The sequence below is a fragment of the Falco peregrinus genome, chromosome 3 (assembly GCF_023634155.1).
Source record: "Falco peregrinus isolate bFalPer1 chromosome 3, bFalPer1.pri, whole genome shotgun sequence".
Taxonomy (NCBI): domain Eukaryota; kingdom Metazoa; phylum Chordata; class Aves; order Falconiformes; family Falconidae; genus Falco; species Falco peregrinus.
Genome location: NC_073723.1, coordinates 1522553 through 1537711, shown reverse-complemented (window position 1 = coordinate 1537711; position 15159 = coordinate 1522553). Strand labels below are relative to the sequence as shown.

The window sequence follows — 15159 nt, the reverse complement described above, 5'->3', positions numbered from 1 at the left end:
CTAAGAACATGCTTATCATTAGCATGAAGAATGCTTTCTAAATCTTGGAAATTTTTAAATCTATACAAATTCAAGGAATTTTAAAACCTACATTATAGGAGCAGCGTACAATTTTCAGTGGTATAGGGAAAGTTAAAGGTAGTGGCAGAAGAATTCGGGTTTATTCCATCTGTACCAGGAGATACTTACCATTGTACCGATGTACTTTTTTTGTAAAAATCTGTTGAGTGAAAAAAAATTAATTAATTTTCTAGGTCAAAGAAACTAAGTCAATAATACTTTAAATCTTATGTTGATAGAATTTGATAATGCCTCTTAAAAAGCAGAGACATTTAGAATAAAGCTCTAGCTATCTTTTTAGAAGAAATATGGTCCCCTGGAGTCCACTGTTAGTAGCAGTCCTGTTTGTGTCACCCAAGTTTTCTCAATGAGAATTTTTTCTGTGCCCACGTAAGCCCAGATCAATGAGCAGTTATTGTCATGGCTTCAACAAGAATATCACAGCTCTTCAGCGCAATCTGGCAGTGTATTGGAGAGACATAAAGGAAGAGATGCAAGTAGACAGATGGTGTTCTCCAAAGTTTTTGCTTCAACATGAAAGTCTAATGCCCATAGCAATGTCCAAGCTTCTCTAATGTTCTTTTTGAAGGTTAGCAAAAGAAATGGCTGCATGCTGCTGAGAACAGCATGCTTCTCTTCCTCAATTCTAACTCATCTGCACCTAGAAAATTTTACAATTCTTTTCCCTTTTTCACCCTTCGTGTTCTAGTGAATTCTCAGAATTTGTGATGCAGTAAGAGAACAAAGCCTGAGCAGGAAGCAAAGCTATTTTGTATTCTTTGCAGTTTTCCATTAAAAAATACCCATAAACTAAAAGCTCGATAAGTTTTCTTGCAAATTGACTGGATCAGAATACAGGAGAGCAAAGAGTGAAAAGTATATCTGGCAAATATTTTTATTGCTGAAAAAAATTTATCATCTAAACAGTTAGCATCTGAGCTTCTTTCTGTTACCTGAACCTGAAGTATCTAAGTATTTTAATGTCACTGAAATATTTCAGATAAATCACATTAAAACAAAACCCTCTCATTTTATACTAATAACTATTTTATAAAAATAATTTCATTTCTATGTGGGTTTTATTCTGTTTTTTTCTCAAATACTTGGGAAATGTTGGGGTATATGAGCAGAACTTGTAAGTCTGGACTAGATCTTACAGTTGTAGTAATAGGTATTGTTTTGAGTTTATAGCTGGTAAGATTCTTTCACAATTGTAAGAACTCAGCCCACAGATCACAAGCACACAGCTAATACAATCTACAGTCTCATTTTCAACAAATACTATAAAGCTTGTAGAGTCAAGGATATTGTGTAAATCATGTTTTGCTTTGGAAATGCACAGGCAGATATTTATATTCTAGGCAAATTAATTGCTGTGAACAAAGATGTGATTTTTTTTTTTTTAATAAGCATATAAGTTTAGAATTACCAAATTCCAGGCTTTTCATGCTTTTCATGAACTTTTTTGTCTCTGGAGCTGTGGCTAGAGCAGACCTATATCCCCAGCAGGTGTCCCTCTCTGCACTGACAGACTGATCTTCATTTTAGCTGACCTTCAGGTTTTTTCTTGTGGGTTGGGTGAAGAGAACAGAAAAGGAGTGTAAGAACGACTTTGATTGAAATACCAGTATTTTTTCAGTTCATGAGGAAAAGGCAACTGTTTCTAAAATGAACATGTGACATATAGTCTAAATGGTATTGTATTCATCTAAAATTGCTGGCAATTGAAGTATGCTGTAATGTTCATTTATTCACTCCAATTGTATTTACCCTGGAGGTTTTTCTTGTCATTATTATTAGGCTTTATTTCTCTTTGAAAGACGATGAAGAAAATAACCAGATCGTCTTGGATCTTGCTGTTTACAGGTTAGAATTTTTTTGTATCTTAATTTTTGCCATCCTTAAGTTCTAATACGCGGTGTTTCAGTTATACTCCCCTCTGTAATGGGGACTTTTCAAGAGGAAAACGAATAACATAGAGGGTAATGGAATCAGTCCTGAAGCCTGTGCCAAAGAAATGAAGCTGAATAAACCAAAGACCCTTCAGACTGTTCTGTTGCTCCTGAATGAGGACTGTGTCTAATAGTCCTTTCTGGAATTTATGTTTTCTGCAGTCCACAGGCAGGTTTCCTCCACATCTGTCCTTTTATACTTATGTAAATATTCTTCATTCTTCATTTGCAGATTTGAATTGTAAGGAATGGGGGGTTTTGCCCATTCTTTGGCCCTAGCAGTGCTCCAGTACAGTTCATGTCCTTCTAGTTAAATTCTTCTTCTCCCCAAGACAGTAGGTTAGCCTTGTCCTACTTTCCTTGCTTATGGAAAGAGTCCATGGTCCATGCTATTGCCTCAACTGTGCCAGGCCATTCCCTGAAAGGAATTTGGTTGAACCAGGCCAAAATATGACAAGGAAACCTGATAACTATTTGGTAGTACATACTACTAAGCAGTACAGTGGCCTTGCCCCCACTTTGTGAAGGGCTTGGAAACCCACAAGCTTATTTACCCATAATAGGAACTTGTTAGAGTAAAGTTTGAACTAGTTTTATGGCAGAGAAACACTATTCATGCCAGAGGTTCTTCCCTTAAAACTCATTAATTTCCCTCAAATAGACCTGCTCCATGTTTTTGAATTATAACAATTAGGGTTTTTTTAAAGTCTGAGAAAATCTGTTTAGGTGCAATAAAATGTTGGATATGTTGTAATATTCTGTGCTCATTTGTAAGAAATGCAGACTAAAAGGTCTGAAAAATTCACCTGAGAAGTAACATTATAATAAAGTGAAATATAGAATACATCCTCATGCATTCACATGAGTTGTGATGTTTAAGCGGAGCTTTTACAGTTCACAAATTTTGTTTGACAGTACTGAAATTGGAAAGTACTGTGTTTTCTGGGAATGTAAAGTATTTCTGTTCATGGTTTTCCAGCAAATTCTGTGCAAAAAAAGGAACTTCTATTGTACACTTACTAGTTAAACCTTCAGAAAACAAAAGTAGCAAAATACTTTTACAATAGTAAATAGCAAGTAGATTAATTTTTGTATTACTGTATTTTTTTCATATTTACATATTTTTTACATTTTACTCAAATGTAAAGCACTAAACTAATAGAAGACCTTTTCACTTTCCACAAAGATTTTGAATTCCTGCAATTTTACAATAGCTGATGAGGTGGGCTTGACAGAATTTAGACATTATTTTAATGGACATTCTGTGATCACACAGGAAGGTCATGTTTTTCTTTCAGATATGTTAAATCCTAATAATATTTCATATAACTTAATAACTGAAATTGAAGTTTGTAGTTTATAAACTGCAAAATCATCAGTAAAGAGCTATATGGTCCATGCTGCTTATTTACTGGACTAGATTGTACATTGATTCATTTATTTCTATTTAATTTTGAAGACATTTGGACAGTTCGCTGCTTGACGTTGATGTCCAGCCAACTTACATACGAGTACTGGTGAAGGGAAAGGTTAGTATTTTTTTACTACATTCATTTCAAGTCAAGAGTTAATGCTGATCATAGTTATTCAGTGGACTCTGGATCTGACTTTTCTGAGTTACCTCCTTGTGCACCAATGCAGAAAAAGCACTTGCATTATTTTGGACTGTACATAAACTGTGGAAGTCCTAACCAGAAGATGTGCAAAGCCTGAAATGAAATTTTATTCTCTCTTTCTCTCCTTCTCTCTTATTCCCCACAGACAGTGTACCATAATTCACTTAAGAAGAGAGCTTGCTAGTTGCCCTAGGCTAGAATTTAGCAACGTCACAATCTGGAATTTATAGTTGACAGAAACAAGTGGATGTATATTCTTTTGAAAGGGCTTTTAAAATGTCGTTCCAGTTTTCCCTCTTCTCAGTGGTTTTAATTTTATCATCAGGTTTTTTTTAAATTCAAAGTACTTAAGCAGTAAACTAAAATCCCTATTTTTGACCGTGCTAACTGCATAAACAAAACTTCAGAATTACTTTACATCTAAAATAGACTGGATAATCTTTCTCATTTAATTGCTAATGTAAGTCATGCATCATTTTATAACCTTCTTTAGAAATTTCACTTCAGAAATGACAGCAATTCAGGAATATACATATGACTATACTTATAAGTAAAAGCTATTTAGCATGCTAATAATTTATTAGGATTAGTAATACTACATATAAAGTGAGAGGATTTAAACTATACTGTCCTGAAGATCAAAGGATGTGACAGTGATGTACAAAAGATATTTTAGCATGATATACTTCTCCAATCCCATGTTTTTTCATAGCCATTTCAGTTGGTGCTCCCTGAGGAAGTGAAGCCAGACAGCAGCTCTGCTAAAAGATCACAAACAACTGGTCATTTAGTTGTCAGCATGCCAAAGGTATGTAAAATAATCTGAGGAGGCATCATGCAAAGATACTTAAATGTTGTGAGTACTTTGAGAATGTTTCTGAGCTACAGGTAACATCTGACTAGCTAAAGTTATTCTGTCTAGCCTTTCCCATCAGGACATATTTTCCAAAGAAGGAACATTCCAGAAAGACAATTATTCATATAGCCAAACCTTAGGCATTAAGATCCCTTTAAAAGAACATTATGAAAATCTGCATTAATAGAGCTATTTGTATTTCCTTTCTTTTCAACAAAACCAGCTTTTCATATATGAAAAGAGGCTCTGCAAAACATGCAGTGTTGTGCAAATGTGTAAGAAAATGGAGTTTTTAAATAACTGAAAATAAGCAATTTACCTACTTTCCTTTTCTTCCTGTGAAATAATAGATCAAAGTTTCAAAAATTGTAAGGCATGCATATGTAAGAAAATTATGTTTTGTTTCAAGGACAGGGATGATGTACTATTCACGTCACAGGTGATCTGAACAAGCCTTGCTTAATTCATTTTCCCTTCACCCTCTCTCTGGCTGGAAAGGATCTACTGACCAGCTGTACAAAGTATATGTAATCACAGAGCAAAAAGGTTGTAGCAACATCGTGTTTCAACTGAAAAAATGCTGCACAGCAGTCCCTTGTACTTAAAGAATTCTGGATAGAAGTCATATACCCCTAATATTCCAAACTCCTCGTTCTCCTGTCTCACCTGCGCACTGATATTTGCCTGTATGGTATGATGCTGATCAGGATTCAAGTCAATTGAGAGTTCTTCTGGTAATTAAAAGCAAATTGGCTTGCAGTGGTTTTTTTAATTCTCTCTCTCCCCTGCACAGCCCAGTTCTTGCAGTGTAAATGAAAGCAACCTGATAGGTATGTCTGCTTTATTTCCTCTCCAGTGCATGTCTCCCTATGGTTTTAGTAAATACATAAGTGGTATTTTGATTTGTGGGATGACATAATGAGTAGATGAGATAGAATCAGAGGTGGAACCAGGACACCTCCTACCCATTCCTACACATCTGCCAAAAAATTAGAGACTAAAGAAGAAATGATCAGTAATGAGGAACAGTTGAAGACATGGAGGTCACCTTGCCTTATTGAAGTAGACAGGGAGAAAGTTAACAGGTGGCCAGCCAGCAGCCAGCGATAGTTTAGGGGACATTAGAGCTTAAACACAGGGAAGGTGCAGCAGCGTGAACCAGAATAGAGGACAAGGGGCAGAGAGAATCTGAGTGGCAGAGGTATCTTTATGTTTGGGACTTAGCAGGTGGGATGATGGCAAAAACAGGAAGGCATTTAAGGTGGGGCTTTATGTTGTCTGGTACAAGACTGAGTTCTTGGACAGGCAGGAAGAGCAGAGATGGATTGAAGGGCTTGGAGTAGACAGGGAACTGGAAGTTTTAGAAAGGCAGAGTTCTGGAGATGAGAATGGATTAAATAGTGGGGTTCTGGTAACCGTGGGAGAGCTTAATCAACTTCAGCGTCTTCTCTCCTGTCATTATGTCTTTGGAGGGTTGAGCTGCTTTTAAGGCCTCTAGGACTGCATCATATATTTTTGGCTTTCAGAAATAAGGTAACCATGCCCAAGGATAGTTATAGGAAAAAGATAAATTCTTGGTGCTCTAGCTTTACCTTCTGGCCTCTAGTAAGTTTCTCTGCTGTGTAAAGAGCAGTGGGAAATTGTGCTGCATATGAATCTGCCAGGGCATATCAATTACATTTTCTTCTGAAGGAAGAACCTTCAGCCACATATTATTTGGGTCATTTCTTTCTCTTTGTGCTCTGATTTAATTGTAAGACTATGAAACTAGTAGCTGGAAGTAAAAAGTTATTTTTCAGCTTTTGGCTTTTTCCACTTGTGGTTCTACACCTTCTATGTTTTCTTCTATGCTTCATCCCTGCATGGACAGCCTCTCATTAAATCACAAACTGTCACTCTAACATCAAGCATACAGTTTCATCAGGAGCTTGAAGAATGCTGAAAATTTTCCTCATTTGGTTAAGATCCATATTTTGTTAATGTTCAAAATTCAATTATATGAGAATTCATTTATTCCTAAATTTACTTCTTTGAAACTGAGGCCTTGACATTTGCCATTTTGGATAACATTTTCAAATGTTTCTGAACAGTTTTGTTTACTGTTTACTTGCCTTTTGGATATTTTAAGTATTATCAGTTTTCTATCCTGTAACTTGTTTTATTACTCATACATCTTGCTGGTGTCTTTGTGGATGATCAGTGCCTTAGAAAATGTAAATATTTTGAAGAGTCTCTGGATATATTTAACTCTGCTGCCTGCCTAGCAAAGTCATACATAAATCAGAAAAATGAATATTATCTCTTCATATTGTGAGAACTGCTTTTATTCCATGACTAAGTTTATATTTCACCTACATTTCACCTACCTTAACATTTTAGCCACACCTACGTATTTTACCTGTCTTGAGGGTCCGGAGCCTCCTTCATCTCAGAATCTCATGATTCACAGATATTTGTGAGACCTGAGAACAGGGAAGGTCTGTAGAATAACTGAGTTGATGTTCTGAGCTTTGCCTTGTTTTGGCTAAAAAATACTTGTGTACTGGGACACAAAGAGAGATGCATGAATGGTGTGCTGCATACTCTAATAGCTTCATTGTCAATGGATCAAAACAATCTGGATCCTGGAAAGCAGCTTTGCAGAAAAGGACTTGGGAGTCGTGTGGACACCAAGCTGAACATTAGCTGGCAATGTACTCTTCTGCCAAAGAAGGCTAATTGTATCCTGGGCTTCATTAGGAGCGTTGCCAGCAGGTTGAGGGAGCTGATCCTTCAGCATTGGTGAGACACACTTGGAGTACTGTGTCCATTGCTGGGCTCCCCAGTACAAGAAAGATGTGGACATACTGGAGAGAATACAGCAATGGGATGAAGGTCGTGAAGATACTGAAGGGACTGAAGCATCTCATCTATGAGGAAAGGCTGAAAGAGTTCAGACTGTTCAGTGTAGAGAAGAGAAGGCTCATGGGGGATCTTATCAATGTATATAAATACCTGAAGGGAGGGTGCAGTGAGGATGGAGCCAGGCTCTTCTCAGTGGTGCCCAGTGACAGGACCAGAGGTGATGGGCACAAACTGAAACACAGGAGGTTCCCTCTGAACATCAGAAAACACTTTTTTACTGTGAGGCTGACTGAGTGCTGGCACAGGTTGCCCAGGGAGGTAATGGAGTTTCCCTCCTTGGAGATATTCCAAAACCGTCTGGACATGGTCCTGGGCAACTGGCCCTAGGTGGCCCTCTCTGACCGGGTGACCACCAGAGCTGCCTTCCAACCTCAACCATTCTGTGAGTTTCTGTGAACTCCATGGATTTGCTGACCAAAGCTGGATTTGTGCTACTTCGCAGCAATTGCATGTTAACAGACACTAACCTATTCTTCTTTGTTCTGTATTATAGTCACAGAACCTGTTCTCTTCCCCCAGGACTGAATTTAAGTGCACAAGTTATATTTTTGGGATACATATTCTTTTCAAATGCTCTCTATCCATACAAATTTTATTGATATTAATATGATGCAACCTAGGCAGCAAAGTATTATGAATAAAGATTAGCAAAAGCTGGAAGGCCAGTAGATATTTTTCTTCCAGAACATTATGGCTGAGATTATCAGCAACGTTTGAAAATAGTATTTTGAGATCATTAATTTAATATGAATTCCTTTTAGTAAGATAATTGGAAGAACAGAGTTCATGCAACTTCTTTCAGGCTGTATCAGTGATAATACCAGCCTAATGACTACCTTGCACTGTATTTAACCTTTTTGTTGCTGATAAACAATTATTACAAACATAAGATTATTTGCAACTCGATAAATGGCCTAGCACATTCCTTAGGCAATTAAAATGTTAAAAATGCTATTAAACTAAAAATAATCTCCTGTAATATGCTTTTTGCAACACTATCCTGAAAAGATCTCTCTCTCCTCAGTAACAGAACAGAAAGCTAACTGAGTTCAGTAACTGTTTTTCACTTGCTTTAGTGAGTTTCTGATCAGGTTACTAAACATTTCACCATTCATCTTCCAGCCCTTTCATAGTTCCCTAGCATTTAAAATGAAAAACAAAACCTCTTTTCTTGCCTCTTTGATGACCTTGCCACACCAGAGATGCTGGAGATACTAAATTCCACATGACGTAAAAGAAAGCAACTAATTCTAACCTTCTTTTCTAGAAACATTTTTCTTGTACTATTTACTGCACAACAAATCACTGCAGAATGGGTGTCTTTCTAAGGCAGTGTCTACCAACGTATTTTGGAAGGTTATCAAAACAAACTGAAGGACACGACATTCAGTGAAATGATATTGTGACACTTTTAAAGTGTAGTGTTTATGCCTTAATAATAATCTGTGCAGAGATTTTGCACAAGTAAGGAGTTGACAGTGACTACATTGTACATGCTTCATTTTCTGGGAAAAATATTTATGACATGATGCTTTTCAAACTTTGGATCTATGCTCTGGCAGTATTATCTTTGCTGATGATGCAGGAAAATTAAAACCTGCGTTTCTTTAATAGACTTTGAACAAAATTGGCATATTACATTGGTGATTTTATAAAATGTCATCAGTAGATTACATCAGTAGCATTTTAAATAATGTCTGAAAACAACCCAAACCTCAAACCCCGGTGTTATTAGCAAGCAGTTTCTATTTGGTGTTCTGAGACACTCTGTATCATGTTTTAAAACTTTATTTCAGTGAATCAGAGAGAATAAATTGGACTTTTTGTTTAATTTTTTTATTATAGATGCAGTCATAAAAGAATTCTGACAGCTTTTGATTGCCTGGACCTTCAAAAGCCTTTAGAAATGTAAAGATTACTGAGTTAAGTTCCTTAATGAATTTAGAAATAGGAGTGGTATGTATTATGTGTGTGGGTGTAAAGGTTATTTGATAGAATTACGTTATATCATTCTCAATTATCCTAGGTATGGTAACTGCAGAATTATTTTGTTACCATAAAAGGCACATGGAGACATACAGCTGTGGAACCCTAAGAAATATATTCATCCTTCACAATAAATGTGTTTCAGGGAAATTGTTACTCAGTGGAATTCCCACTGTAAAGGAAGAAAGCCACTGTAGAAAAAACATGTGGACTGAAGAAATGACTCAGCTTAAAAATATAGTTTTCACATATTTATTCTGTTTTCTCAAATATATTCCAGATTCTATTTAACACATCCATTTCTAGAATTCTCTGATAGTGATCTTAAAAGCAGTCTCCTTTCAGTTTTCTGATTAATGCAGATATTGGCAATAGTTTCATAGAGTAACTTTAAGAAAACTTCATTATCTTAATTTATTTCATCTTCCTGTATACCACAGGCTTTATGTTTCATACAGTTATCTTTCTACTGAGCCCAAAACCTTATTTTTGGCCACAGTTGAAGCTATGGCAGTTCTGTTTTCCAGAAGAGTTATCCTCACTTGATGACTGTCACTGGGAGGTGGACAGTCAGTTTGGTGAAGCTCACATACCATTGTTGCATATAGAGTTGTGTTTCAAAAAAGAATAAAAAAAATTACAGAGTATCACTTTTTTTTAATTTATTTATTTTCTTGAACAGAGGTAGGAGGACATCTTTTGAACAGGGAAGCTTTTACATCAAACAATATTTGGTAATGGATAATAGATGTTCTAGTAGGAAAATTCTAACCCTTTCCTAAGTTCCAGGATCACTTCTTTTCAAGGAAGTCTTTTTTGTTGATTGCAAAATCAGCAAATTTCCTTCCCATCGTTGATGATATGCTCTGAGGGCAAAGTAAGGAACATTAGTCTCAAGGGGATCAAAGGAATGAAATATTGTTAAAGGAACAGAACACCAGAGGGCCTCCTGAGAACAGAGGGAAGGTCCAAAGAAACAGATTTACTTTCACCAGAGTATATACAGAATTAGAGGGGATCAGCCTTTTCACAATGAATTTCAGAACCAAATGACAAAAGCTACAAGCTCTGTCTTACTTCTTCCAGATTTTAGAACAGAGGCTTTAAATTCATTGGGCTTCTGGAACAGACTACTTTTGAATAATTTGCACTAAGAAATACTCGATAAAATGAACTATTTAGTATAGTTTATTTCTGTCATCTGGGTCCCTCTCCCATGATGTTGTTAAGAAGGGAAAAAGATACTCTTTTGCCCTGAGATACCCTTTTGTCAATAACACATCTTCCAAAAAATGGCGATGGATGTATTTTCTTTGGGAAAGGGAATTCACTTGGACTTCGAACTTTAGCAAAGGAGCTGAGGGAGTTTGTGGTCACTTGTTCCTTATATAAAGAGGGAGGAGAAGTCCAGTCTTCTTCAATATTCTTCAGCAGCAAATTCTTCAATAAAAATGTCTGATTTAGCACGTGGACACCAGGACTGAAATGCAAATGAGAGACACATCATGAACCAGTTAATTAGCTATGAAGAAAATCAGTAATGTCCATTATTAACATGGTACTAAACATGACAGCATATGTTTAAATAGAAATGTATGTATATATTTAAATATTATACGTGTGTGTATATATATATATACACACACACGTATATATTTTAATATAATTTCATTCAGTTCATTGGGTTAACATTGTTTTATGTATGTGTTTCAAGCTGAGTGAAGAGTGTTAAAATCTAACAGAAAGGGTAAATATCACAAGAGAAAATGTATTTAGACCCACTTAATTTTTCCATTTTTGAGAGATTATTTAAATGCTGGTGAGCATAAATATCAGCTTTTATGAGAATTATTTTTCTGCCTATTTTTATTTTAGGCTAAAGAAGTAATCTTGGATAAGCAAAAAGTCTCAACTTAAACATTCTAACTACAATACACTGGAAAAAAATACAAGAAGGTAATTCCTTTTTTCTTCTGCATTAGTTTTACTTTTTGTCTGTGTGTTATTCATCTCCCAGAATATATGCTTCTTATTATGTTATTGTTGAAAGCATGAAATTATTGCTTTGTGTAGAGAAAAACTATGTCTAAAATCTTTAGACTAATAGCCTGTCTGGTGCCGTTTATCAAGTGGTCTGCTCCAACAGCAAAGCCAAAAAAGCACTTACTTCTGCCCATCAGTTTTGTTCCGTCAGCTCATTCATATTATTAAACTGGTATATACTAAAACTAAATCACCTACTGAGAATTGCCTCTGTAGAGCTCCTTCCTATGTAACCCAAGTCTGAAAACCATTTAGAAAGCAATGATTTTGAAAATCTCTCATGAATGCGTTTTCTTGCTTGTATATAGGTTGAGCTGCTGCACTAATAAATAGGTTCAAAAGGAAATTCTGTGAGGTTTTATAACATATATCCAGTCTATTAAAAGTGATGTAAACTCCAGTTCTTGAAATCTTGTAGTTAATGATTGCCAGAAGCAAACAAATATTAGTGATGCGTTATTTTTTGTTTTTAGTCTTAGTGTTACTAGCTATTGTGGTAGATAGACACTAGGGCTGATGGACACTTGGCCTAAATACAAATACTATGATGTATCTTTTAATCTTTCCTTTTCCTCTTGCAATAGTCAATGGTATTTATACCAATGTAGTAACAATAAAGTTTGTTTATTTTTCTCTGTTTATATTTCAAGTGCTGCATTTGTTTCTGTGTTTGATTTCATTGTGGTGAATGTTGATGTAATGTTAGTGAAAATATAGCATTATGGATTGTGTGCATTCTTGGTCTCAATATTTAGAACACTGGCAAAATGGCTCTGCAGGAGTCAGTTGTCATTAATTCTGTGCTTTATTTCTTATTTTAAAAATACTAATTTTAATAATCTTAATTTTTATAAATGTCAGTCATGACTTCTTTTCTTGAACAACCTGCATGATGAGGACATGATAGGGCAACTCTAAGAACTTGTTGAGATTCCTAATGAGCCACAAGCACTGCACCCTTTGCTTAGACAACAGTAATTGTACCAGTGCACCGTCTTGATTACTGAGTATTTCAAATATTTTTAAAAGGTTCAAAGCAAACATTGGATGCTTAATCTCCATGATATTTGAAAAGTCATAGCAGTCAGGTGAAATCCCCATGACTGGAAAAAGGGAAACATTGCACTCATTCTTAAAAGGTTTTAGAAAGGAGGACCCTGGGTACTACAAACCTGTCAGACTTACTGCTGTGCCTGGGAAGATCATGGAACAGATTCTCCTAGAAGCTGTGCTAAGGCACATGGAGCACAGGGAGGTGATTTGAGACAGCTGGCATGGCTTCACCAAGGGCAAGCCTAGCTGGCTGACCAACCTAGTGGCCTTCTATGATGGAGTGAGTACATCAGTGGACAAGGGAAATGCTAAGGTTGTTGTCTATCTGGACTTCTGTAAGGCCTTTGCCACTGTGCCCCGCAACATTCTTCTCTCTAAATTAGAGAGAGATGGCTTTGATGGGTGAACTCTTTGGTGGGTAAGGAATTGGCTAGATGGTCACATCCAGGGGTAGTAGTTAATGGCTCAGTGTGCGGATAGAGGTCAGTGACAAGTGCTGCCCTCTGTACTGGTCCCAGTACTGTTTAATATCTTCATCATTGACATAGTGGGATCAAGTGCACCCTCAGCTAGTTTGGCAATGACACACCAAGCTGAGTGGTGCAGATGACATGCTGGAGAGAAGGGATGCCGTCCAGAGGGACCTGGACAAGCTTGAGAGGCGGGCCTGTGCAAACCTCATGAAGTTCAACAAGGCCAAGTGCATTGTCCTGTACATGGCTCAGGGCAACCCCTGGTATCAATACAGGCATTGGGAGATGAAAGGATTGAGAGCAACCCTGCAGAGAAGGACATGGGGGTACAGGTGGATGAAAATCTCGGCATGGCCTGGTAGTGTGTGACTGCAGCCCAGAAAGACAACCAGATCCTGGGCTGCATCAAAAGCTGAGCGTGGTGATTCTCACCCTCTACTCCCCTCTGGTGATAGCCCACCTAGAGTACTGCATCCAGCTCTGGAGTCCTCAGTACAGGAAAGACATGAAGCTGTTGGAGCAGGCCCAGAGGACAAAAATCATCGGAGGGATACAATACCTTCCCTATGAGGAAAGGCTGAGAGAGCTGGGGTTGCTCAGCCTGGAAAGAGAAGGCTCCAAGGAGATCTTATTGTGACCTTTCCTACTAAAAGAGAGCTTATAAGGAAGAAGGAAACAGACCTTTTTAATAGGGCCTGTAACGATAGGACAAGGGGTAATGGTTTTAACCTGACAAAGGGTAGATTGAGACTGGATATAAAGAAGAAATTCTTTATGACGCAGGTGGTGAAACATGGGAACAAGTTGCCCAGAGGGGTGGTAGATGCCCCATCCCTGGAAACATTCAAGGTCAGGCTGGACAGAGCTCTGAGCAACCTGATCTAGTGAAGATGTCCCTGCTCTTTGCAGGTGGGTTGGGACTAGATGACCTTTAAAGGTCCCTTCCAACCCAAACTATTCTATGATTCTATTCTATGATTCTACTTTGCAAAAGGAATGGTTCTTTCCCACAGAATTACAGCTAAAGGTTTAGATATATTAAAAGAAATCAGTTTGAAAAATTCTTAAATTTTTTCCAGGAGAAATATAGACCTACCTTCATGAGATAACTGATATTATCTTTCTTCCAAATAGATTCCGCCAAACAGCAAAAGAGTTGGCAACTTGTGGATTAAGAGCATAGCTTTCCTTAGAACCCTCTGTGGTTCTTGACAAAGCAGAATTAAAAACAGATCAGCGAGTTCTGGTCTATACACATCTTTTATAATGAAATAAGGAACATAAGGAGTTGATTTCTATTTAAGTAGTTCAAGCACTGCAAATCTGACTGCTGTTAAATGTCTTTATCCTTGTATCTAAGTAAGATTGCAGTGGTTGACTAAAACAGCAGGTGTTATACAAAATACAATGTAACGCATTAGGTTAGAAATCTGACTTACATTCTACTGGAAGAATTTCTTAGTCGTAGTATGTAATCTGTGGTGCTTTTTTTTTTTCAGTTGGTACTTTGATGGGTTTTTTTGAAGGGTGGGGGTGTGTGTGTTTGTTTTGTTGTTTTAATCTGGATCCTGAAGGGGGAAACAAAAGACAATCATATGCTGCTGGGATGTTCACCCATAAATGCCTTTGAACAAGTTATTCAGTGTCAGCCAGATTGCACTAGCTGGGAGAGACATCAAATATATAATATTTCCTGTAAGTTATATTAAACTTGGGGCCAAGAAAACTTTGATGTTTTTAATCACTGTATTGGATTTAATTCCAACTTTTTTCTCGTAAGCATGTCATCATAAGACTCATCAACAAAACTGCCTTTATACTTTACATTTTCACAGTGATGAACAAGCATTCATTTCCTTTCCTTGGAGAACTCATTTCCTCTCCTTCTCTCCCCTCCCCAACCCTCCCCTCTCCTCTCCAGGGGAGAGTGGAGAGGAGGGGAGGGGAAGGCAGAATTGTTCAGAGGCGAGGAGAGGAGTGGAGTGGTGGGGGAAGGGTAAGGGGACAGGATGAGAAAAAGAGCAGAAAGGAGGAGAGGAGAGAGGAAAGGGGAGGGAGAGGGGAGGAGGGCCAGAGCCACGGGTGTTCTAGTCCCAATCCCGATCTGTGGGGGTCCTGGTCCCGACCCACGGGAGTCCTGGTCCCGGTCCCCATCCAGGTCCCAACCCGCGGAGGACCCAGACCCAATCCCAGCCCCAGTGGTCCCAGTCCTGATC

The 15159-nt window shown here is 37.5% G+C and overlaps 1 protein-coding gene across 1 annotated transcript in view; it reads left to right on the top strand.

Moving 5' to 3' along the window:
- DNAAF11 (dynein axonemal assembly factor 11) overlaps window positions 1-14033 on the top strand; it is a 28274-nt gene extending 14241 nt beyond the window's left edge. The window contains exons 7-10 of the mRNA XM_005237235.4: window positions 1861-1926; window positions 3472-3541; window positions 4341-4436; window positions 11250-14033. Coding sequence (XP_005237292.4) covers window positions 1861-1926; window positions 3472-3541; window positions 4341-4436; window positions 11250-11291 — 274 coding nt within the window. The 3' untranslated portion in view covers window positions 11292-14033. The remainder of the gene's footprint in view (window positions 1-1860; window positions 1927-3471; window positions 3542-4340; window positions 4437-11249) is intronic.
- The last annotated feature ends 1126 nt before the right edge of the window (window positions 14034-15159 follow it).